This window comes from Falco peregrinus, chromosome 14, assembly GCF_023634155.1.
Source record: "Falco peregrinus isolate bFalPer1 chromosome 14, bFalPer1.pri, whole genome shotgun sequence".
Taxonomy (NCBI): Eukaryota; Metazoa; Chordata; class Aves; order Falconiformes; family Falconidae; genus Falco; species Falco peregrinus.
The window spans coordinates 24,851,475-24,875,074 of record NC_073734.1 but is presented as its reverse complement, the minus strand read 5'-3'; the positions used below and the strand labels follow the sequence as shown (position 1 = coordinate 24,875,074).

The 23,600-nt window shown below is 43.7% G+C and overlaps 1 protein-coding gene across 4 annotated transcripts; it reads left to right on the top strand.

Annotated features, from left to right (window-relative positions):
* Positions 1–5,427: 5,427 nt before the first annotated feature.
* CMTR2 (cap methyltransferase 2) lies at positions 5,428–23,171 on the top strand. 4 transcript variants are annotated; one of them, XR_008749780.1, is made up of 3 exons: positions 7,374–7,690; positions 8,554–16,226; positions 18,422–23,171. XR_008749780.1 is itself a non-coding variant. In XM_055818534.1 (2 exons), the coding sequence occupies exon 2, from the start codon at positions 8,573–8,575 to the stop codon at positions 10,871–10,873; it is 2,301 nt and encodes a 766-aa protein (XP_055674509.1). In that variant the 5' UTR covers positions 5,428–7,207; positions 8,554–8,572; the 3' UTR covers positions 10,874–15,490. The 4 variants fall into 4 exon arrangements, 3 of the variants coding, with proteins under 3 accessions (XP_055674509.1, XP_055674508.1, XP_027637843.2); XM_055818534.1 differs by lacking the exons at positions 7,374–7,690; positions 18,422–23,171 and adding an exon at positions 5,428–7,207 and having other exon boundaries at positions 8,554–15,490; XM_055818533.1 differs by lacking the exons at positions 7,374–7,690; positions 18,422–23,171 and adding an exon at positions 7,222–7,349 and having other exon boundaries at positions 8,554–15,490.
* Positions 23,172–23,600: the final 429 nt, after the last annotated feature.

Sequence of the window (23,600 nt, the reverse complement as noted above, 5' to 3'; positions counted from 1 at the left end):
TGTTTTTACCATGTTCCCCCCTCCTTTTTCAGACATACTGCCTTTTTGTTATTCTCTCTTATTCTCATCTCTCTGAACCTTAGTAATCTCTGTCTCTACTTGGTCTGTGTACATTCTCCTTTTTCTTCAGTGTTATTTTTCTATATAAGACACAGTAGGATAATAGCAGAGATGGTTTTAGGTAGATTTAACTGCATCAGACACTGTGCCCAAAGAGGCCCCACGCTGCTTGCCTTTCCATGTGAGCCAATGTGCTAAAGGACTCCACAAGTCACTGCCACCCCAAGCAACACCTGCCTAAAGCCAGGGTCTTCAAGCCACTTCTCACCTCCCTCAAGTCTTTTTGCCCCCTGGAAAGTCACACTTCTCTTGCCAGCACTCAGGACTTCTCTGAAAGCCATTATTTGCTCCCATTAATTAAAACGATACAGCAATGTTAGGCCCTTAATGTTGATTTTCCATAGAGTTCTTTGGTGTCAGCAGAGTTCTGATGCCCCTCAGATATGTTCCCTTGTTTAGCCTTAATCTGTTTACATTCATTAATCTGATTCTTTTTTGCAAAGCAGACAGAGATCAGACAGCCCAAGAGCTCTTCCCAATTTGTTTTCATCTAAGACAACCTCCTCCCTAGTTTGGATTTACATGGAAAACAGGATTATCGAAAAGGGACCATTCTATCTATCTTCCTGCAGTGTCTGTTATTTAACAGCAACAAAATTTACTTGAGTTTTAACCTGTAATGCCACATTGCCTGGACTAGATAAAGGCTCACCCTACCAGAAAAAATTAATTTAAGCACTGAGGGCATTCATGCTGATAACACTGTAGAGAGTAGTCTGAAGGAGATCTATCTAAAAAAAAATAAGTTATTGAATAGATTACATAATCTTTAAGTAAGAGTATTGACAGTCTCCCATGCTGAAAAAACAACCCCTCAGTCATCTCTTACTCTTTCTGTATGCATCTGCAGCAAATCATTATCTGTAATCCTTATCTTACTGATTTGGGTGTCATTCAAGTCCTGTTTCTGTAGCTAGAACTTCAACTGCTACATGATGCAAATAGAATTACCTGAAATAACTTTATAACAACACTTTACATTCCTACAACAAGTTCTGTCTAAAGAAGCATTGTGAAATTTTTTGCAAGCATTTAATCAAAACATTTAATTAATGCTTTAGGGTAAGTCTCCCACTTCCCTGTGTGCTCACATTATCACAGCATCAAATTATCTTGTCTTCTCACGTGTACTACACATCACCCTTTTGGGAAAGATATCTGAGCTGCAGAAAGATTAGCAGGGTGTCTACACAGTGGGGACAGCTTAAGCCAGCCTACTCCAGGAAAAAGCATCCCCCCAAAAGTCTTACAGGCACTACCCTGCCCTCGTGGGTGCAGTACTCGCCTTTACCTCTGCCTGTGTGGCATTTTTTCCCGATTCTCTCATACTTAGAAAAGCCAGGACTCTGCCTCAGTGTTTTGGAGGAAGGTGAAATGGATAAGGCCTGGAAAGGTTTTGCTTTTCTGCTGATTGCCTACAGTGCAGGCTCCACGTTGGATTAAAAAATTACTAAGTGTGCTCTAAGAACTAATTGGGGTTTTTGCAGCAATTTGGAAACTCATAGTTTGGGAAACTCATAATTTGTTTGTATGCTGGCTATCCTAGACAGCCACAGAAGCATTACTAGCCACAAGGAAGGTAAATAAAATCAATTTATGTACCAGAAAAGTTACTCCCCTACAGATCACTAACAGAAATCTCTAGGAAGATTTGCCTTAAGTGATGTGCATGCTGCTTGTTGTACATCTTCAGGAAAGAGACCTCCAACTATAATGAATGCAGAAAAGGGATGACCAGGGTAACAGAAAACCAGACGTTCAAAAAGCTTGTCATGGTTAGCTGATCATAATGGCAACCAAGCAATGCTCTGATGACAGCCTGAAAATGTTGCCATGGAGCCAGGAGACACACAGAAACTTAAGACAGGCACCAGGGAGCTAGGGAGATGCATGTTCAGTTAGGCTTGGCATCAGAAAACAAGCTTCTAGCTACTCAACCTGTGAACAGCTCTCCTGTAAGGGCAGCAGGGAAAAAAACGCTTTTAGGGTAGAGGCCAGTTAATGGCAGGGGTCACATGATGTCCTGGGAAGGACATGGCAGGGAAGCAGAGACAGCATTTGCAAATTGTATGCCAGCTCTGTAAAAACTCAGCACCTTTCTAAGGCTCAGGCAGAAAGAGAAAGCTACTTGACCTAATCCATGAACAACAAATGATTGCACAGAAATCAGGAAAGGTGCAGAGATGTCCTAAGACCAGCCAACATTTCCATCTTCCAGCTCTAGGACAGGTGTCAAGGGCTAATGGATAAGGCTGGGGTTGTGGCCATGGGAGCTTGTGGAAACAAAACACTTGTGTCAAGGAACTCAGCAGAGACAGGGTATAAAGAAAAGGATCACTTGGGGATTTGAAGGAAAGGAGCTGTACTTCCTGAAGGGATAGAAATGGCACAACTGGGGATCAGTGGTGCATCAGGCTTGGGATGAATGGATGGGCTGTTTGCTGAGAAAGTGCTTTGAGACAGGCCAGAGAATGGAGGGGAAAGTGTAGTGGAAGGCTGCAACAACATATTAGTGAGGGTAAGTGAAAAAGAAACCATGGATCCTGGTGGACTGGAGGCTACAAGAGGCCAGTTACTCCTCTGGCCTACAATAAACACAAATAACTTGGAAAAAAATAAATAACTAAAAATTATAAGGAAGAAAGAAGAAAAGCTTCCAGATCTGTCACAGAAGGAAATAATTCTGAAGTAGTTAAACAGTACTACAAAGCTATAAGTATCACTAGTGATTCTTGAAAATAGTCCCCTATTCCACACAGGTAAACACAGTTCATATCCTGGCATCATAGCCAGCCATTGGCCTAGAGCTCCAAGTATGCTTCTCCATACTCTGAGAATATGACTTTTCCCTGGGAAGGACACTTACCCATATCTAGACCACACAGGACCAAAGTTAAAATTCTATTCCATGATCTGGTTTTCTCTCAATAACTAATAATACCATCACCCAGCAGAGCTCGAGGCCAGACCTTTCACTGATCTCCAGAACCATGTTCCCATTTCCTCAAAACCCCTCTTTGGAAAACTCTGCTTTCTGGAGGTCAGTAGGTGAGCATGTTACCACTTGTAGCCATAGTCCGTCAGGGTGTATTTATCCCGTTCCAACAGCATCAGTGCTTCCTCATCTCATTTGTGGTGCAACAATGCCATGATATTGAATATTCTATAGATTCTCTTTTCCATTTCAGTGATTTGTTCGTTTGTTGTTTTTTTTTTTCCCCAAAGAAGCAAAGGTTAAACAACTTAGGTGATTTTACTAATTCTCTATGTTAGAGATTTTTTACCAAAGTCTCTTAACCCACTTCCACTGTAGTAGACTGTGGCTGCAACTCCTCCGCTGCGGAAAGTGAAACGCAAACCTGTTTCCCTTTGAACTACAAGCCAGAAGCAGAACAAAAGCCCTTACGAACTAGTTTCCCAGGTCACTTGAAGCCACTTCATTAAGGGCAACCAGTCTTCCCAGCATCATGCACCACAGACCCATTTCTTGATATAGCCGAGATCCACAAGACACGTAAAACAAAGAACAGCCCCAGATGGAGCTCAAACAGTACAAAAGAGCAATGGCTTCTTAACAGTCCCACTGCAGAAGAGGGCTCAGCTACATGTGCAGCTGGTTCTAGGCAAATCAGCAGCATCAACCTCACTGTCCCATTTGGATGGCTGCCTCATCCTGGCACAGGCTCAGGTTACCCAGATAATAACATAACCCCAGCATGGAAGTCACAGCTGAACCCTTAAGAAGCTCCATGGTGACCTTTCAGTTTTAATCCAAAGTATTCCTCTACAACTGCCTACAAGGAGATTTAAAAACACACCGGCATAGCAAGACCTATAGGTAAGTAGGCAAGATCTGGAAATCTCAAGAAGGCTGAAGCTAGGTGTCTGTGCAACTGATGGGCCTTTGCAAATTCCTGTGGGGAAACTAAAAGCATCACTGTAAACCCTTCCTTCACCTTTGGTATTTGGTCTGCACTTAAAGAACAAAAGAAGTGCACTGTTACCTACCTGTCTTCAAGAGACCAATGCTACCTCCCCAGTTTAAAAAGGTCTTGCACCCTGCACAGTGACAGCTAAAAACATTGTGAGATCTGATACAAAATTACATGGTTTTGGGTCTGATCTTTAGAAGCAAGGTGAGAACTACTGGGTATCCTGTAAAATTACAAAGTTTCTTCCAGGGCTCATCATTACCCTCCCAGCAGCTTTCCTGCACATCCAGTATGATTACAAGAGCTCCCAATTGCTCTGACAAGACTCTCCAGCTCCATCACACAGCATTCTTATACTACACATGTGTTTTGCTATATTAACAACAACAAAAAAAATAAATCGAGAGGCATAGCCAAGACTGCTTTGTTCTTAGACATTTAACTTCCAATGTCTAACTGTGCAATGTTCCTTTAAAGACAGATGCTTCTGTTCAGGGTTTCTGGTATCAGAACTAGGCACACACCTTATGACCTGAAAGGGAGAAGATCAGTTATCTATCAGCTGATAGACTAGCTCCACAACAGCAGGACTAATACAGAAAAAAATGCTATGTTCCCATTTTGAGTGTCTCACACGGACAGAAAAAAGATTATTTAGCTTAAGACAGAAGTATCTGCTTGAACTTCTGCTCTAACCTAAAAATATTTAGGAAACCTTAAGACAAAACTAAAGCTCACAAGCCAAGTTAAAGGTCTAATTCCAGAAAAACAATCATATTTTTCTTTAGTATACTATTCAATTACTTTGTTTTAGCTAACAATCTTGCAGTGTTGCATGGTCAGTGATGACCTGTCCTCCCCTGTATTTTGGGAGAGCTTTACCTTCAGTAGACCAGGAGACTGTGGCACTGAGAAACTATACACTATAGTAAAAGCCTAGCAGGGTGTGATAGAAAAGGTAAGAGTCCTGCATACACATTACTTCCCTCACATGCTCAGTTGTAGTTGTCCTCTTACTAATGTTAACCAAACATTTTAAGAACCTAAGAACATGTGAAAAGATGATTTAAGTACTTAAGAACAGATTAATAAGTATGAACTTTTAAACTCAATAAATGAAATACCATATTGTCCACAAGACCCAGTCAGCACAAGACTTACAGCTAGCATGTAAGTACACAGGAATAACAAAAGGAAAACAACCAAAACATCACAACATTACTAGATATATTGGAAAGAAAACAAATGCTAAAGGAAAACTCTATTCAGATTTTTACTACAAACACAACAAGAAAACATTTCAGACCATAACACATCCTTGCCGCTCCCGTTAAACCAAACAAAAAAAAATGTTTAGCAGTAGCATTACTACATGACCTGCACAGAGACCACAGCAGCTACTGAAAACCCCATAACACCCTCAGCTACCAACCTCACTGACCACTTACCAGCTTTAAATAATTTGCCTTAGCTTTCCCTCCCACCTTTAAGTAGCCAAAGATGTTGATTGATTGGAAAGTGATTTTCAAATAGGCCAATCAAAGGGTGATGAGGTATTGCAGAGATAAATATAAACCTTCCATCCACATCCAAGCTTTTTCATATTAGAAAAAAACTTCTTTTGGGTGTAGTAGACACTAAGTATTTTTTTGTTATACTCCTTCTTGGAGCAAACAAAGTGCTTTTAGTTTTGAAAAATGTATTCTCTTTTTTCAAGGGATTTAAAGAAAAAGCTTTAGTTCTATATTTATGTTTTCAGAGAGCATTTTTTATAGCTAAAGCTCTTTCCATTTTATAAAAATGTTGATTTTAGAAAAAAAGCCACAGCTTAAAAAGGGGAGGGGGGGGGGGAGAGGCTGTGTGTTTATAGTTTTAGGCATCCAGTCACAATGTAAACATCTAAGCTTTCTCATGTACTTGGAGCAAGAGAAAAGGTCGTTTACTTATATGTTGTTATTATATCCTTCAGACAGATGTGTTGACATTTTTTGCCAGTTACTGAGCTTCTAGCAAGATTTTCCCTAGTTAAATCAGTTCTAGACTCTCTTGTATTTACAGTACTGAATTACTGTGTTAAAAGTATTTCTGGTTTAGGGCTGGATTGAGCTTCATCAAGGAGAAATATTTGAGTGCAAAAGTCAATAGCAGCAAGCCCTGTATTAAAGGGAAAGGATTTCTGCAAACTCCTGCTACATCCCCAGCTGTCTGTTCCCAAATGCGCTGGCAAGTGCCTCATTTCCTAACCTGCATATTAAAAAAATCCCTACAACATTTTAAAATCTCGAGAGCAGCTTGTAACCTCAGCCTGCTGTTGTAAGGAATCTGCCTTGACCTTCCCGCTCTGCCTGGAGCTCACACGCTGTTTGCTGTCTAGTGGGTGCACGTGTGTTCCCGGGGACGCTGCAATGGCTGCTCCATGCCGCTCATTATTGCTGCATTAATATTTCAAGGCTTTTGCTTTCTGCGAAGCCCAGTGGAGCATCAGGAGTCTCCTGGGGATTTGCCAAGGGCAGTGAAGCAGGTTGTTGTGTGCAAGAGTCTTCCCAAGTATTTGCCTGCGGGTGCGGGAGGCCGAGGCGGGCTGTGGCAGCGCACGGGGGCTGGCCTGGGCCGGGGGCTGGTCTGGGCCCGGGGCTGGCCCGGCGAGGGGCCGCAGGAGGGGGCAGGGCAGCACCGGCAAGTGATGGCGCTGGCTCTGCTCCTCGCCCGGCTCCGCAGGGCACCCGTCCCAGGCCCTCAGGTGAGAGGGCGCGGGGTGCCGAGCCCCAGCCCTCTCCCTCCCGTGGGCTGCTAGCAGATCCCACCGAAGCCTTCCTCCCGCTTTTCCTCTGAGTAACTCATAAGCATCACCACGTAGCAAGTACCAGCTGTAGAACTCCGATGTATGTTTCTTATGTGAGGGGGCGGCTCCTCCGCTCCCCTCCTGCAGAAGCCGGCCGGCTCAGGCGAGCGGCGTATCCCGGTGCGCAGCAGCCCCCTGGTCGCTCCCGGGCCGAAATGGCCTCTAACAGGCGCCCGGCCTCCTCCGGAGCGGCCTCCCCCGAGGGACGCGCGACCTCTTTCCTCCGCAGCCTCTCCCGCTGGTAACGGAGCCGTGGGCGGCTCTCCGGGCCTTGCCCTGCGGAAACTCCCCTCCACGTTTATTTAAAATACAAGTAAGTGTCGCCGCTCCTGGCGCGGGGGCAGCCGCGCTGAGGAGAGGCAGGGCGGCGGGGAGCGGCGAGGCGGCGGGGCCGGGCGGCGGAGCGAGGGGGCCGGGCCTGCCTCTCTTCCCGCCGCGCCGCCGCAGCTCACAGGGTAAGAGTGAGGGGGCTCCTCTAGGCCGCGCGGAAGCCGGGGCCTCGCGTGGCGAGCGGGCGGCGCGGGGAGACGCCTCGGCCGGCAGCGGCTCTGCGAGCGGCCGGGGTGGTTGGGAGCCGGCTGGGCCGCGCTGGGGAGCGGGGGGGAGAGCGGGTTTTCCCGGGGCGCTGTGGCCCTGCGGGTATGTGCGGGCCAGGCGGCTGAGAGGGCCGGCCCGAGGCGTCTGGGCCGCCAGCCTTCCCCCGGTGTGGGGCGTGTGGGGGGCCCAGCGCCGCAGCAGCCTTGAATCGAGTCTAGGCCAATGGGGAGTGGAAATAACTACAAAGAAGAAAAAGCAGGTGATGGTGTGTGTCCTTGTCATGCTTTGGGTGGTAGGCTTGTGGAAGGATTTGTTGGTGTGAGCTGTAGTGAAGAGGCCGTGCTGACAGTTGGTATTTACAAATGAAATAAAACGGGTTTAGGACACAGTGGTCTCCTGTGTTTACCTCAGTTTTCCTCTTCTTCCCAGCACGTGTTGTGAGAAAGGCCTAGATTAAAGCCAAAAATATGTCTGCATAAAGGAAAGTGAAACTAAATATGCTTATTGAGAGGCAGGTGAATTGGGGAAATGAAAGATGAAACTTCCCCTTGTGTGTATATGACCACGGGCCTCTCCTTGGAGAGCAGATGGTTGGGAGAGGAGACAGCCAAGGTCATGGGGCTCTGGCGTGAAATGCTATGTGGATTCAAGGGGAAGAGTAACGTGTTGAATTTAGCTGTTCTTTGTCTTGTTTGCTTCCAAAGTTTCTTAACTCTTTCAATTTTAATCCAGTATTTTTTCACACTGAGCTGTTTTTGTAGCACCTAAGTTCATTGTATTTTGCTTCAGAGGGAATGGGATGGTTAAAATGATAACGCTGAGGGATTTCCTGTCTCTCGTGGTAATTTTGATTAAATTATTTTGCTTAAATGAACATCTTAGTTTTGAATAGATTACTGGCTGATTTCTGGTTAGCAAGCTTTGCCTTGTGTGCTTTGTGCTGTGCACTGGAGCAGATGGCAGCAGACTTGTCAGCTTTGCGTAAAGTGTGCTTGTGTTAGTCTGCCTTTACCCACTGAAAGCACAACACTTTGTGCTATTTCCTTTTTTATAAAAGCTTTGCCTATTGATATACATGTATAATTGGAGTGACACTGCTTCTTTTCACGTGCTATTCTCCAGGTTGTGAATCAATTCAAGAATGAACAAATGTAAGAAGCCTTATGTTGACAAGGCTCCAAACCTTGAAAAGTTCAGTCCTGAAATTCTTTCTGAAATTGAGGCGCTCTTTGCAAAGAAGTTTACTTACACTAAGCCAGTGAATAATGAATGGCAGCTACCGGATCCCAGTGATGCTTTTACATGCGATCATGAGGAATTGAACTCACTCCTGGCTCTGAAGGACTCTATGAATGAAGTGAAGAATCAACTGAGTGATAAGAACCTGGATGAATGGCATCAGCACACCTCATTTACCAATAAAGCGGGGAAAATAATTCCTCATGTCAAGAAATCTGTGAATGCTGAGCTGTGTACCCAGGCATGGTGCAAATTTCATGAGATCCTGTGCAGCTTTCCTCTTCTCCCTGAAGAAGCTCTTCAGGATGGAGAGCTGAATTCTGTCCACCTCTGTGAAGCACCTGGAGCTTTTATAGCCAGCCTCAATCACTACTTGAAATCCCACCATGTCCCTTGTGACTGGAATTGGGTAGCCAACACTCTAAACCCATATCATGAAGCAAATGACACCCTTATGATGATCATGGATGACCGTCTTATAGCAAATACATTGCCTTGGTGGTACTTTGGCCCAGATAACACTGGTGATGTAACGACATTGAAACATCTAACAGGACTTCAGAACTTTGTAAGTAATATGGCCACAGTTCACTTAGTAACTGCTGATGGCAGCTTTGATTGCCAGGGAAATCCAGGTGAACAGGAGGCTCTTGTCTCACCCCTTCATTACTGTGAAACAGTCACTGCGTTAATGATCCTGGGCACTGGAGGATCCTTTGTTTTGAAGGTGTTCACGCTGTTTGAACACTGTTCTACCAATCTGCTCTTTCTGCTGAACTGCTCTTTTGAGGAGGTCCATGTCTTTAAGCCAGCCACTAGCAAAGCTGGAAACTCCGAGGCCTATGTGATTTGTCTTCGCTATATGGGCAGAGAAAGTATTCATCCGCTGCTTTCTAAGATGATACAGAACTTTGGAACAGAAATGGTCAACAAAGCACTTTTCCCCCTGCGTATGCTACCAGAATCTTTTCTTAAAATACATGAAGAGTGTTGCATTTTCTTCCACAAGTGCCAGGTAGAGACTATCTCTGAGAACATCCATCTATTTGAGCACTTGGAAGAAGCAGAGCAGACGAAACTGAACACGTTAAGAGATTGTGCAGTAGAGTTCTTCATGCAAAGATTTCACATGAAACCCATTGCCAGAAACAACTGGCTTGTCAAGAAATCTCAGACTGGTTGTAGCATGAATGCAAAATGGTTTGGGCAAAGAAACAAGTATTTTAGTACATACAATGAAAGGAAGATGCTTGAAACCCTTACGTGGAATGATAAAGTGGCAAAGGGCTATTTTAATCACTGGGCTGAAGAACATAGTTTAAATAACGCTGGTAAAATGTGTATCTTGGAAGGATCATCTTCTAACCTTGAGTGTAGCTTGTGGTACGTTTTGGAAGGAAAAAGGCTGCCGGTGGTAAAATGTTCTCTATTTTGTGATGGCCAAGTCCTGGAAAATCTTAATGAAGCTATGAACGAATTGGTGGGGGGGAGGCTGAAAAGCAGACATATGCTGCAGACTTGTCACTCGTGTGAACCTCTTCCTGGGGAACTGATCCTGGCAGAAGTGTATGATCTCTCCAGGTGTCATCAGGAAGTCCTAAATGAAAGATGTAGTGAGAAGTTCAGGTGCCTTGTGGTAGACTTTCCATCCCTCTGTGATACTGAAAGCCAACCTGGTATGGAAATAAGCCTCCTGGACTCGGCCACACTGCTGACTTTCAGCTTCTCTTTACTTTATGATGGAGAACCAAAGTACCAGCAGCAGCTTTTGGAGTGTGTCCTGTGTTCGTTGAATCATCTTACAATGGGAGATGCATTGATTTTGCCTATTCTCTCTTGTTTCACACGCTTCACGGCCAGCCTGGTCTTTATACTGCACTGTTGTTTCAGATGTATCACATTTGCTTGTCCAACCTCTTGTGAACCTCTAAGAACTAGTGCGGCTTTGCTGTGCGTTGGTTACAGAGGTGTCCCAAATCCAGTTGTTGAATATCTGCAGCATCTGAATAAACTAATAAGCTCTTTACTAGACACAGACTCTCCACAGCAGGTTTTGCAGTTTGTGCCTATGGAGGTTCTCCTCCAGGGCAAGCTGTTGGAGTTCTTGTGGGATTTAAACACAGCCATTGCAAAGAGACAACTCCACTTGATTGTGCAAGCTAAGCAGCAGCAAATGACTAGCAATATTTCACTTAAAGCATAGACTTGAGCAAGTTGCCACTGCTAGACCTTGCTTCACAGGCAGGTAGAAGGTGTTAAAAACATTATTAATGGGAAGGTAATGTTACTGTAAAACCCTGGTGTGACATTGCTAGTGTTGGGAGGGTGTTTTGAGCTGCCAGTCCCATTTAGACCATATTGACCTGCGGCACATAAACCTGAGGCTTAATCTCAGGCTTGGGAGACTTGGGGGGTGGGGGGGCAGTGACTGAAGTGGAGAAACTGCTCCTCTGTCACAGCTCTCCCTGAGCAAATTTCTTTGTGTACCACCTAGGTCAGAACCATGGTCTTCCAGTGAGAAGACCGGGTTTAGACCTGTTGTGTCAAGCCAGGTGATGGGGAACCCTCTTTGTGTGACATTAGCCCTCTTCTGTGCAGCAAAATATAGGAGTTCTGACACACCTGTATACTTTTCCAGGGTTTGTAGAAGCTGAAACATGAAGTTTGGGCCAGTGGTGTTCAAGCCTGATGTAAGGCTCAAGGGATGAGGGTCTTGTAAGCAGACAGCTGTCTTTTAAAGGCTGGGTTAAAAATGGCTGCCTGTAAGCAGTAGCAGAGGTGTCCTGTGAATGGTGCTCTTTGCTTTTAATTTCATTTAAACAAAGAGCAGCAAACTGTGTATGGTTTTTGACAGGTGGTTGTGTGGCTTTGTCTCCCCATTGATGAACAGGCTGTTAAAATGTTATTTTTATGTGGCTTATGGGTCCTCCTTAAAATAATTGGAGACTCCTGAGTGAAAGTGAAGACTTGCATCTGTATGGCAGCAGCTATTAATGAGGAACTACAAATCTTTTCTCAGACAAAAAACATGATCATGCACAAATTTGTGTATCAAGAAGTGCTCTGTGTGCCGCTGGAGGAGCTTTAAGCTGAAGAAATGTGACTTTCTTTAGAAAAGTGAATAAAATTTCAGTTTGCTACCCTGAAGGATAAAAAAGATTAAATCGGTACTGTTCCTTTAAGGGAGTCAGATTTTATTTTCCATATTGCTCCTTTGTGAGCTAAATTTTGAGGCCTAACTTGTGTAGGTGAACATTTAGTTTTAAGCCTGTAGTATATGTGGAAAAACCTGCTCAGAGGGAGAAAACATGTTTAAAGGGAAAATGACTTTGCTGTTGATATGTGCAAGATCTCATAGAAAAAGGTGGAAAGAGTGGAGTTAGTAAGAAGGTAAATGTAGTCTGCTGATGAATTACCAGTCACCTGCTGGAGGCACTTCTAATTATATAATGTGGGAGCTTGAAGGGTAATTGATTACTGGTGAGGGATTAAAAGCACTGCTGAAAAACTGTTTTGTCTGGAGATGCTGCACATTTAATAGGCTTCTTTGCCACATTGTTCAGGGCACAGTTCAATGTGTTTTAACAGTTCATTTTTTTTATTTAACTTGATAGATGAATCAGGTGGTGGCTCAGGGCTGACGAATGCATAACGTTTTCTAAAAATCTTGCTTTTTACACTTGCACATAAATAGAAGCAGCCTAAACAAAGACTTCTGGGATTGGTCATTGTCCATGTAATTTATTTAAATGCACTTGCTCTTTTTGCTGTGAGCTGAGTCATGCTTCCTCCTTTAGACCAGGAAGGAAGGGAACAGAGGCTACAGACTTGGGAGAGAGATGCAGTAAGAGCTTCTCTAAATCATTTTTTGAACCTGTGAAGTCAAGAGTGCAAGCAGGGCCACAGATGTATTTTACTGAAGAATAAAAAAGAAATGCTGAAAAACAAAATAAGGAAGGGGGGAAGTATTGTAGAAGAATGGATGATAACAGTATCAAAAATCACCTGTGAAAGCCTTCTTTATCTGAAACAAAAAGCAGGATAAAGATATTGTCCACCAAAGACACCTCTGTGTTTCTGCCACTATTTCAGAGGTGATTAATCGTTCTGAAACTCCCACTGAGCTGAAGCATTTGAAAAGAGGTCTCTGAAAGCAGGGGTAAATGAGGTAATTAAGGGCATGGATGTACTTACACTGTGATACTCTGCCATACAGGCCTGAGTAGCAAGAAGCATCTCATCTAGTAGGTACTTAAATAACTTGTTTTTGTCTACTAACATTAGTCTCATATTTTTAAGTTATTATCTTGTATGTAAAGTAAAATCCTGAGGTGACTGACAGACCGTGAGAGAAAATGCGTTTATTTTTTCAAGCATTCCTTGGTCTGTTCTGTGTGTCTGACAAACTGTGCAGCTTCCTTGAGATTCCTCCCATCCTGTTGTTCCCCGTATCATCAGCCAGGTGCCCTTTTTTCATGAACTTTTAGAATAAATACTTCAGATGGTCACAGACCTTTGGGGGGAGTTAGGACTGTGTACATCAGTATGCTCTAGACTGAGCTGGTGGGGAAATGCAATCCATCTGTTTGGAAGGACACCCCAAAACTGTGTGCAAGCCCTTCTGTGGAAAGCCAGGTCTCTAAATGGAAGGAAATCCAATGTCCTGTGGATCCTGATGCCCAATTTGCTCTGGAGCTTTTTTGTTGGCAGGCTTGGGGAGATGACAGGAGAAATGCCTTAATGGCAGCTGCTCCTTGTGTTAAAAAGGATGGATGTGATTTAGAGAGTCTTTTTATTATTATTGTCTTAATGGCAGGAGTTTCAAAGTTAGGAATGACACTTGTCTTTAATTGTGAGAATCTAACATTGTTCTAGTTGCCTTTAGACCAAAGATTTCTGTGAGAAGTGACAATTTCTGGTGAGACTTTCGGAATATGTAAGAATGCATGGGAAGAATGTATGAACCATTGTGGAGGGGGTCTGATGACTCCTGCCTTAGTCGTGGCTGTCAAGTTTTGGCCAATTTGATTTTATGTTTAGGTGACACCCAATTAAGTGTCTCAGTATCCTGGCTGCTTGAAGATGAACTGGGTATTGGTTTTCATCATTAGGAGCTTAAGGTTTCACAGAGGGGGAATTAGGTTTCACAGAGGGGGAATTAGAGGGGGTGGAGAGAATAAGTTGGTTATCCTGTGATTGAGATTCATGCAAACTTGAGGTGAAAGTTTTGTAGCCCTGCTATCACAGGTTTCCAATGAAGGACCAATATTTAGGCCCAATGATTAGCTATGAGCTACATTATTTTACTGAAACTTCTTGGATTTTTTTTTTTTTTAAAGTCAGCATAACATTTTGAAATCAGTTGCATGAGGGTTGAATGAATTGGGTATTCCATTAAGTGAAAATGCTGTTGTGTTTTTTTTTAAAGTTGAGTTCCTTTAAAGTTAAGAGAAGTGCTGCTTATTTTTACTAATTTTATATTGTATTTAGAATAATTTGGATGTGCACAAACTATATGTTCTTGCCGCTGACTTGCCAATGTAATTTCTACAAAACATAATGAGATTTATATTATGAAATCTGGCAGTCTATTAAAATGGTACTAAGTGATGTCTATTCGTCTTAATTAAGCTAGATGTATTAAATTACTAGTTGTAAAAGTAGAATATGTAGCAGAATTGTATTCTATTAGGAAACTTGGCATTTAATGGGAGGGGATTAAGATTGCTTATGTAGAAAGTAGGAGAAAAGAAAAACACCATTCAATTTCGGGCCACTGAGCTGGGTGCTTTAGGATGAAGAATAACATCAAATCCTTGATTCACTGGAAGCAAGGGTTGGCCAGTAAGCAGAAGCCTCAGAGCCTCCTGTTACCATCCCTACAAACTGACTTTTGACATCCTTTTAAATTGCAGTCTATTTAATTCTTAGTAGTGAAATGGGGGAAATCCTGTGTAACTTGTTTTACCATTTTGGGTGGTATGAAATGGTGTTTACTTGTCCCCATTTCTCATTTTTAAACAAGAGCCTCTAAATTTCACCTCATAGTCTTTGAGAATCAGTCTCTCTTCTTAGCACTTTAGTGGATGAAATCTGAGATGAAAATTTCCTTGCTGAAGTCGAGTAATGGTTTCTCCATGTCATTTTTGCAAATATTTTCATGAATGCCATGCTGATATCCTTAGTTCCGGTTCTTGGTGTGGTTCAGTCCAAATGGAGCTGTTTATGCCAGAAGAGTTCTCAGCCTGTGGCTGTTCTTGCTTGCTTTTTAAGTGATAATTTGGATTGCCATTGAGCCCTCTCTTGTAACCCTTTATGGGTTGGAGCTGATTGCAAGTCTTAAGAATGAAATTTGCTAAAAGAATTAGCCAGTGGCTGTAGACGCTTAGGCTTGTAACAAGCAGAACCTTTAGGGGACATTTAAATGCAGGAAACTTTTCCAGGAGAGGCTCAGAACTTGCAGCTGATGGGATTTGCTAGCCTTTCCTTGCTAAAAATTCTTTAAAAAAGACTTTGAGGCATAACCACCTAAACAAACAGTTCAGCAGTTGTGTGTGCCTTGTGCATGTTCATGCTTGCATGTGTGGTAACCCCCAGGGTTGTACAGCTGTGAAGTTTTTTTTGTTTTGTAACTGATTCATGTGTGCTTTTGTTTTTAAGGTTGTTTGTATTTTTCTAAGTAGATGAAAGTATCTTGGTTTACATGGCTATTGCTTCTTTTCATTTGGTCTGCAACTGAGTGTTAAAAGATCTTTTTTTAAAAAGAAAGGAAAATAAATATTATTTGGAGAAAATAAAGTATTTTGTTTTAGGTTTTAAATGTTGCTATTATGTGTTTCTTTGCCAAACATGGAACAAAACAATGAAGTGCAGTAGGGAGAAGTCTGGGGCGGTTTAATGTTTCACTGGTTTTGAGCCACAGTTTCCTCATACTGCCATTTGCATCCATCCTTAATGAGCAAAGGATGCAGGGGCATTGGAGCGGCCTGCAACGGTGAGGGTGGTGTTTGATTCTCACATTCTTTAACTGCCTTTACCTTTGCAGTTTACCAGCTCAAAGAGAGACTCCAGTTGTAGATGTGGTCAAAGCAGTGTGTAGGAGGCCTGCACAGTGATCCCTTGGCCTTGTCACTAAGCCTAACAATCTATGTCTCCTTGTGTGGTTGCTGTAACCTACTTTAACAGCAGGGATTTTGTCCTAAGGATCTTCAGTTTCTCCTGCTGTGACAGCCACTCTAGTAGTACAAGGCTGTTATATGCTGTACTTGTGTCTGCGAAGTCTATTATTAATCCTTATCCAAATGTTTTCATTCTAAGTGCTTGCCTTCACTGAATGGTATTATTAAGAAAAAGCTGTGTGCCTTATTCCTCAGGGCTGGCTCTGCTGTACTGACAAGGGTTCCAGCTGATTGTCTTTGGTTTGGCTAGCCGATTTGTCTTGAGACTGCTTGCTAACCAATTTTGATTGCAGTTATTAATGCTAACAGTTTTTTATTGCTTTTCTCTTTGCAAGTGAACTCAAAATTGGCTGGGGAAGATAATGCTGTGTCCTAGAGGTATGATGTAAGAAATTTATACTATTCTGACACCTTAATTTCTAGGTAGTAGATGTTTGTTGAGGAAGTGTTTAAACTAGAAGTGGCATTGAATATATGCTGAAATACAGGGCAGTGTTGTTTTGCTTGACTTTAGTGAAGTTCTAGGCTGTAAGCAATACCTGTCAACGTCAAAATGTAGTTCAAGACTTTGGAAGTGAATAGTCTTTGAAATGGGGACTGGGTTGGCAGAGCCCAATAGAAGGACTGTCAGATTTGTTTTGGCGGAAATATTATTTAATATGGTTTTACTGAATTATAGGGAAATGTGAATGCTCAGAACTGTATTTGAACTTAAAGCAGTTCTATGAAATATTTGCATTCCCTATATAACAGTATAAAAACAGTGCCTAAACCCACATGAAATGGCAGATTGTAAAGTAAAGGGAAAATGTGGATGTCTTAATTTTGCTGCTAGAGACCTTAAAAACTGCATATGTGATTTCTTCAGTCCTTTAAGTCAATTGATACACTACATTACGTTGATTATATACCCTATTTGAATTTTGATAGAACTTAATATGCTGGCATGCCTGCCAGTTTTTGAATTGAAATAGTGTTGCAAGCTAAGCCAAATCACTAAGGACAAAGCAAACTGGAGCTCTCCCTGGCTGATTAGATCTTTAGCAAATTCTTTCTGTGGTCAGGTCCTCAGTGTCCCCCAGTGAGACTGGGGATATGATGTTTTACCTGTGATACAACTCATACTGAACTAGGGCACCATGGTTAGTGGCCCCTTTTATTAAAACAATAATATGAAATCTTTTTTTTAAAATAGTGTTTTTCCTCCATAGGAAACATGAACATGAACACATTTATTAAAATGCATGTTCACAGTACTTTACTAAATGAAGATGATTGCCACTTGTTAAAAAGATTGATTTATCTAAATTGGGGAATAGCAGGGAGAAGTGACTGTCACTTGGAGAATTGATTTGTCTAGATTGGCAGATAGCAGGGAGAAAGCAAATCAATATTCAAATCTTATTTGTTGCCAGAGCTGGAGATCATTATCTGTATAGCTAAGAGATGAATGGATGAATGCTGCCAGATATAAATGGAAGCTCATGCGGAGTACCCCTAGGTCCTAAGCTGTCGGGTATCTTGTGCCTCAAAACAATGACCCAGTAGCCAGTTGGTAATAAAACCTCAATTAAGACTAAGGAGTGAAGGGACTGTGGTGAAGTGCCTTAATTTAAGTCTCTAGAGAGTTAAGGTGATTAAAAGACTTGCTTTGTAATCAGTTGACTGCCCCAGGTTGATGGCAGAGCACAAATCTACACCATGGAGTTGACACGTAATGAAATCTGTCCTGGAGTCACAATTAAACTCAACTCCAAGGTGGCTGCTGAATAGCTACATGTTCCCTCAAATAATGATGCTGTCTGGCAGATGAGAGTGCGGCTGTGGGGCAGGACTGCTGCTGCCTGGGACATCTGAATTGTGGGAGCTGTCTGAGCAGCTGGGGCTCCCTGCTTTCGTTACTGCCACGATGCTGATGGTACCCAGCTATGCAGCTTGAGTAAACCATGCCGCAGGCTGTGCAGATGGTATATAGAGCCCTGTGTGGAGTAGATCGGTAGCACAGGTTGTGTTTGGGATTAGTGTGCCTAGGACTGGGATGGCTATAGGATTCCCAGCTGGTAGAAATGGTGACGTTCAGCAGTGGAGGCTTGCTGTCACACCTGAGAAACACACAGCAGCCCTGTGTCTCTGAGAACTGGCACTGAGGGTTAGCACAAACTGAAGGGGACCTGGATCCAACTAACATTTGGGGAGTGAGAGGAGAGCTAGTTCAAAAACTGACCTCTGCTCTGTGGGAACACTGGAAAGGCTAGCTGTCAACTAGGGTGAGCTTGTACTTTGCGTGGAAATACTGAACTAGACTAGGTGTTTAATAACAGTCAGTGCTATGGCCTTAGCTATAAATCACAAAGTAATTGATTTTAGGGTGTTAATGAAATTTAGATTTAGAGAGAAGTACAGCTACGCCTAAGATGCACAGTTAACAGCACTGGCACTGAATAAAACCTAAATTGGCTTTGTTTCCGTTATGAAGGAGGGTAGTATAAGCCCATAAATTAATAGTCAAGTGGTTTGGCTTTTAATTATGGGACTGCTTTTGTGAATGTTCTGTACTTAAATATGTCTTTCAGACTTGGAAAACTGTTTAAAGCTCTGGATATTGTCCAACTTTAAATTCTCGCACCTTCCACATGAAGTGAGTATCACAGCTCTCGGAAAACAGACCAGATTCTAACTGTACTTGCTCAGACTTCTGGGGGGAGTCGATAGGAAGCAGATTAGCCTCAAATGTGAAATGCAGTCTGACTGGTGTCTTAGTGGGTCCTCCTGTCTTAGAGGGGGCAGACAGGACAGCCATTGCTCCTTGGGCTGGGTGCTGGGACAGCAGGGTTTGCTAAAGTGGGACTGGAACAGAAGTTACAGGCCTCTTCTGAGTCCTCTAGTGTCATCCTGAATAAAAACCGTGACAAGTTTAAGGGACATCAGAACACATTTGGGTCTAAGCACATGTAGTGGCTGAGAATACCTATTAGTTTCAGTAACTGACTTGGCTTGTCATGTCATTGTTTGCCGTTTTGAAGTGACCTGAACTGTTTCCTGAAGGAAACAGTGACAGCAGCAGTCTCAGGAGCCTGAGTGGAAGTAATGAAGTGGTAATTAGCAATTAATAAAATGTGGCGGAGCTTACAATTTTAATAACTGCTGCACTGGCCTAGAGGTCTGGTGCTCGAGTGAAGTAGTCCCTTGGAAATCTCCAACTCTGAAGCTTAATTATGATTTCCTTTAGACGCTATCTGCTCTTAGAGCCAACTTGTATATTTATTTTTTCCCCTGAAGGTAGATGAGGCTTTAAGGGCTCTGCTTCTGTGCTTTTTCAGGGCAGAGATTAAATGGAAGCTAGGATTAAGATAAGGGGACTGAGATGGCCTCTGTGACTGATGTATCATGCAGAGACTGGGAGGGCATGGTTCTGTTAAAATAGCCAGCTGGGTCTTGGAAAAGTGTTTGGATATAGGAGGAGCTGGGTAAAAATGTGGACAGAGCCTGCTCTGTATTTTGCCCAGGGTTTTTGTCTTGTTTCCAGTGGGAGTACAAACGGAGACTGTGCTGTCTGTCTGCTCTTCTTTTCGCCTTCCTTCTTCGAGCCTTTCTGAGCCATGTCTGGCAGATGTCAAGTTCTTACAGATACTATGATAATGAAAGGCAAGGATTGCTAAGTAACCCTCCTGACCTGAAGTTACCACTGGGTTACTAACAGCAGGCAAACCCTGGAGTCGGAGACCAGTGACTGTCTCCTGAGGAACAAGGATGCCTGTAGTGGTGGTGATGCGCGGTGGCGAAGCTGCTTGCTCCTGGGATCTGTGGTATTGCTTTGCTTTACCAGTCACGTGCTGGTTTATGCCTTGCTGGGTGCTGTAAGGTCAGCTCAGGTCAGAAGCCATCACCACTTCTTGCCTTCCTAAAGATGAGCCTGAAAAATAGTCAGATGACGAAAACCAATAGCCAAACATCACCTGCCTTCCCCTCAGCCCCTCCGCGACGTTAATCATCGATGGCAGGACCTAACAGCGAGTCAGGTTAGGCTGAATTCTGGTTTTTGTTTTCAGCTATAGGAATGCCCTATGGACTCGAACAGAGCAAAACACCTTTCAAGCAGCAAAGGTGATAAAATGGGACATGGGAATTTTGGAAGATGTAAGTGGGACTTTAGATGTCACTTGTTTCCACTGAAGGGTTGTATTAAGGATTCAAGTTTGTCTTGTGTACATCGGTTTTAATTAATAGAGCAGATGCACCAACAATGCATCTGGAAATGAAATGCAGGAGAAAAGAAGAGGCAGCTGGTCCTAGTGGATGTAAATATTTGCTTTTTGGGAAGTGAAGCTCTGCAGAAACTTCAGGGACTCTTAATTCAAATTCAGAAGCCTTTTTTATTTTGCCTGTGGAGATATATGGAGCAGAAGAAATTAACCATAATGCTTTGCTTGGTTCTAGTGCATGTGATGTAAGAAGCGTAAGTTTTTGGAGTAGGGCCAACCCATGAATATCTTGGTTCCTGCTGAGATATTAAGGCCTGGCCTCTGTTAGTGCAAGATGCATTGATGTCAGAGGAGCTGACTCTATATCAAGAAGCCTTCCCAGGCGTCTGCAGTATGGTCTTGGGTTATGAGCATGGACAAATTGATACACTAATTTTTGACCTGCTATAGCAGAGCGGGTGCAGTGATGCTACTTAACTAGGGTCTTATTGGGAAACCAAGTGGAAGAGGTATGTACGTATGAAAGCCTCTGTTGAGCAGGTGTGGCAGGCATGGATATGGTCTCTGGTCTTCATGTGAAGCCGAGGGTTAAAAAAAAAGCAAAGCGTGAGTTAGGGCTTCACGTGTTTTGGTGGGACCCTTCACAGTTCTGCTGTGTTATTTTTGAGGACTCTGCTTGAACTGCAGAAGAACAGTCTTTCTGTTTTGGGCTTTTTGGGGAGTCCCTGGCTGTCTTGTGTTATCACTTGGAGAGCTTTTTGTTCTGTTTTGGTTTTTTTGATTAGTGCCTGAAACTGCTAACAAGAATTGGAAAACACAAGCCTAGAAGCACAACATACCACAACAAGTGTAGAATGTAAAAAGCAGAACAAACCAAACCCACTGTTAAAACAAGCCGTGACTGGAAAGCAATGGTGCCCATCCCCGAACTGGCAGTGCTGGAGAAGGCAGGCAAGAAGGGGGAGGGGTTGATCCCAGAGCAGTATTTTCTACTTGGTGAAGCAGGCAATGGGGATGGGAAGGATTCCTCTAAGCAGGGAAGTGGTAGCACAAATGTTGTTAATGCTTATCGCAGGCCGTCTGAGGGTAAGACAGCCTTCCTTGCTCTGCCGTTTTGTTTGAAATAGGATGTCTGGATGCCTTGCACCCCACCTTGCATGCATCTATGATGGTCTCATATTTTGTATCTTGATGCTGAGAATGCTACATAGCAGAGGGAGCACCTCAAAATGGCAGTACAGCGCAGAGGTGAGCTGGATCTGGATCAAGGTGAAGCTCCTCTGTCCTTATAACTTTTATGAAAGGAAGCTTGCAGGTGTCAGCAGTGCTGCTGCTGAGGGGATTGGGTTTTCCAGACCTGGGGAGCAGGTTATTCCCCTGCTTATACTGTCTTTGCGTTGTGAAAGCTTGTGTACAGTAATGCTTTGCTGTCCATCGCTTCTGTTTCAGAGCTCTACTGTCAGTCCCTACTCTGGTTACTATTGTCATTGTCCTGTTCTCCTTCATTTTTCATCCTTAATTGACCTTGGCGAGCAGCAGGCATCTGAAGGTGATGATGAAAATTTAATGGATTGGAAGAGGCAGCAGGACCACTGGCAGTGAAAGATTTGTCAGGTGTTCAGTCTTGTAGGTGATGCGGCTGAGATCTTCCAGAATGGTGATCTGTTGGAAGATGAGTCAGATTCAAGGCGTCATGAAGTTTAATTTTGCATTATAAAGGGCTTTTCCGCTCTAAACTTAAAGCAAGCAAACAAGCAGTTGTTTCTTGGTATTCCAAAAGCAAGTGGAATCTCCTTTACTACTTCTGTCTTTTACCAGGTGTTGAATTGGCAGCTGACAACCCCAGTGGTCTTGCTTCTGTTTCTCAGTTTTCCATGTTGCGCGTGCTATCCTTCTGTATTTAGGTTGTGTGCATTTTTGAAGTGCCTGCACACATTCCTCTCTATCCTGCTGTTTCTTACAGGAAAAACTGAGTTGCAGACAGCCACACTTTCAGGATCACATCCTCGGCAGGTAATGGGATATGCCGTGGTCTGACTGTATGAGGAATTATTGCAGAACCAGAGGTTAGGGCTGGGGAGACAAAATGTTTGAACAGCGATGAAGAGAAGGATGCAAAGCCCCTTGGTTAGTGGAGTAATTATCTGTTGTTGAGGATTTCTGGAAAATAGAAGAGTTGTTATGTTTGTGTCTGACTTTTTTTATTCCCTTGCTACAGCTAGGGCCACTCTGTGTGCTGTTCCTTTCTAGTCTTGACCTTTTTTCTGGAGTTGCCCTACCTAGTTTTTGAGCTCCTTGACAATAAGGTAGTTTACGGTGAAAACTAGATGTCTTCATCCGAGGTCATACGGCTGCCATGTGCAGGCTGTGTCTGCCTGAATCAGGGGATGGAGCACAATCCAGGCAGTAAAGCAGGGATCTGAGTGGATAATGAGAGTTCCAAATGCCTGGAGCTGCCAGGCGCCTGGGCACGTGAAGGTCTCGAGAAGGGGGACTTCTGGAGTTTGGGGCAATGAAAAATGTGCCCATGGGCTCAGTGCGGGGGCCATGGCAGGTGGGATGAGGAATGGAGAAGGGGTTTGTATAAATGCTGACCTGTAGCCGCCAGCTTCTAGTGGCACCGTAAAATCTTGAGGGCTTGATCTATACCTTAGGTGACTGAAGATCAGGTAAACCTGTTGCCTGATGTTTAAATGCTGGGGTAACCTTGCTCTGTAGGGGACACAGGAAGCTTTGGAGGCAATGCTGTGACAACGGGAGTGCTGTAAAGCAACAAGAGGCGGCAGTTTGTCGAATTACACCATCAGATGTGGCCGACCTTTGTGGCGAAGGGAATTGCTGTGGCACAGGGCAGAGGGCCTGGAAATCTGTATCCTGGGTGGCTTGTTGGGGGAGACTGACATTTTGTCGAGGACTTGACATGCCTGCTTCCCAGTGAGCTTTGGAATACAGCTCTCAAAGCTGGCTGTATTCAGATGGAGCTGTGCTTCAGAGCTGCGCTTCAAAACCTTGTGGAGAACGTACCCGCAGGGGGGACTGTAATTGCCATGTATTTTGACCATAATGATATGGGGGAAAGAACAGGGGCAGCTGTAAGCAATAAATGAGATGTTACGTCTGATGAGTCCCAGGTCTGATTTTTCCTGGGTGTTAGGTCTGCTGTGGAAGGCAGGGGGGAGGGAGTGGGAGCCTGGGTCTCCTCAGCTGTGTGGGTGACCCATTTTTTTGATTCTGGCTCAGTGATGGGATGCTTGTTAGCGAGCGGGAATCGAGAAGGGAGACCTGGGCCAAGCTCTTTGCGAGCAGAGCTGTGCTGAGCTCTGTGCCTTTGCACCAAAAGATAATTTGCCTCCCAGTGCCGGAGGGCTGAGTAAATGCTCCCCGTGGAAGGGAAACAGTTTCCTCAGTCTCCCCCCAACCTTTCCTTTTTTCTTAAGGGAAGAGAGCAGATCCTAATGAAGGTGGGATCACTGGCAGAAAAAGCGAGTTGCGTGGCATTTTTTTCAAGACTCTGATTATCTATGAAATCGGAAAAGGGGAAGGTTAGGGT

Excerpts from the sequence above, each read along its gene's own strand:
- CMTR2 (XM_055818534.1), top strand. The coding sequence starts at position 8,573 with ATGAACAAATGTAAGAAGCCTTATGTTGACAAGGCTCCAAACCTTGAA.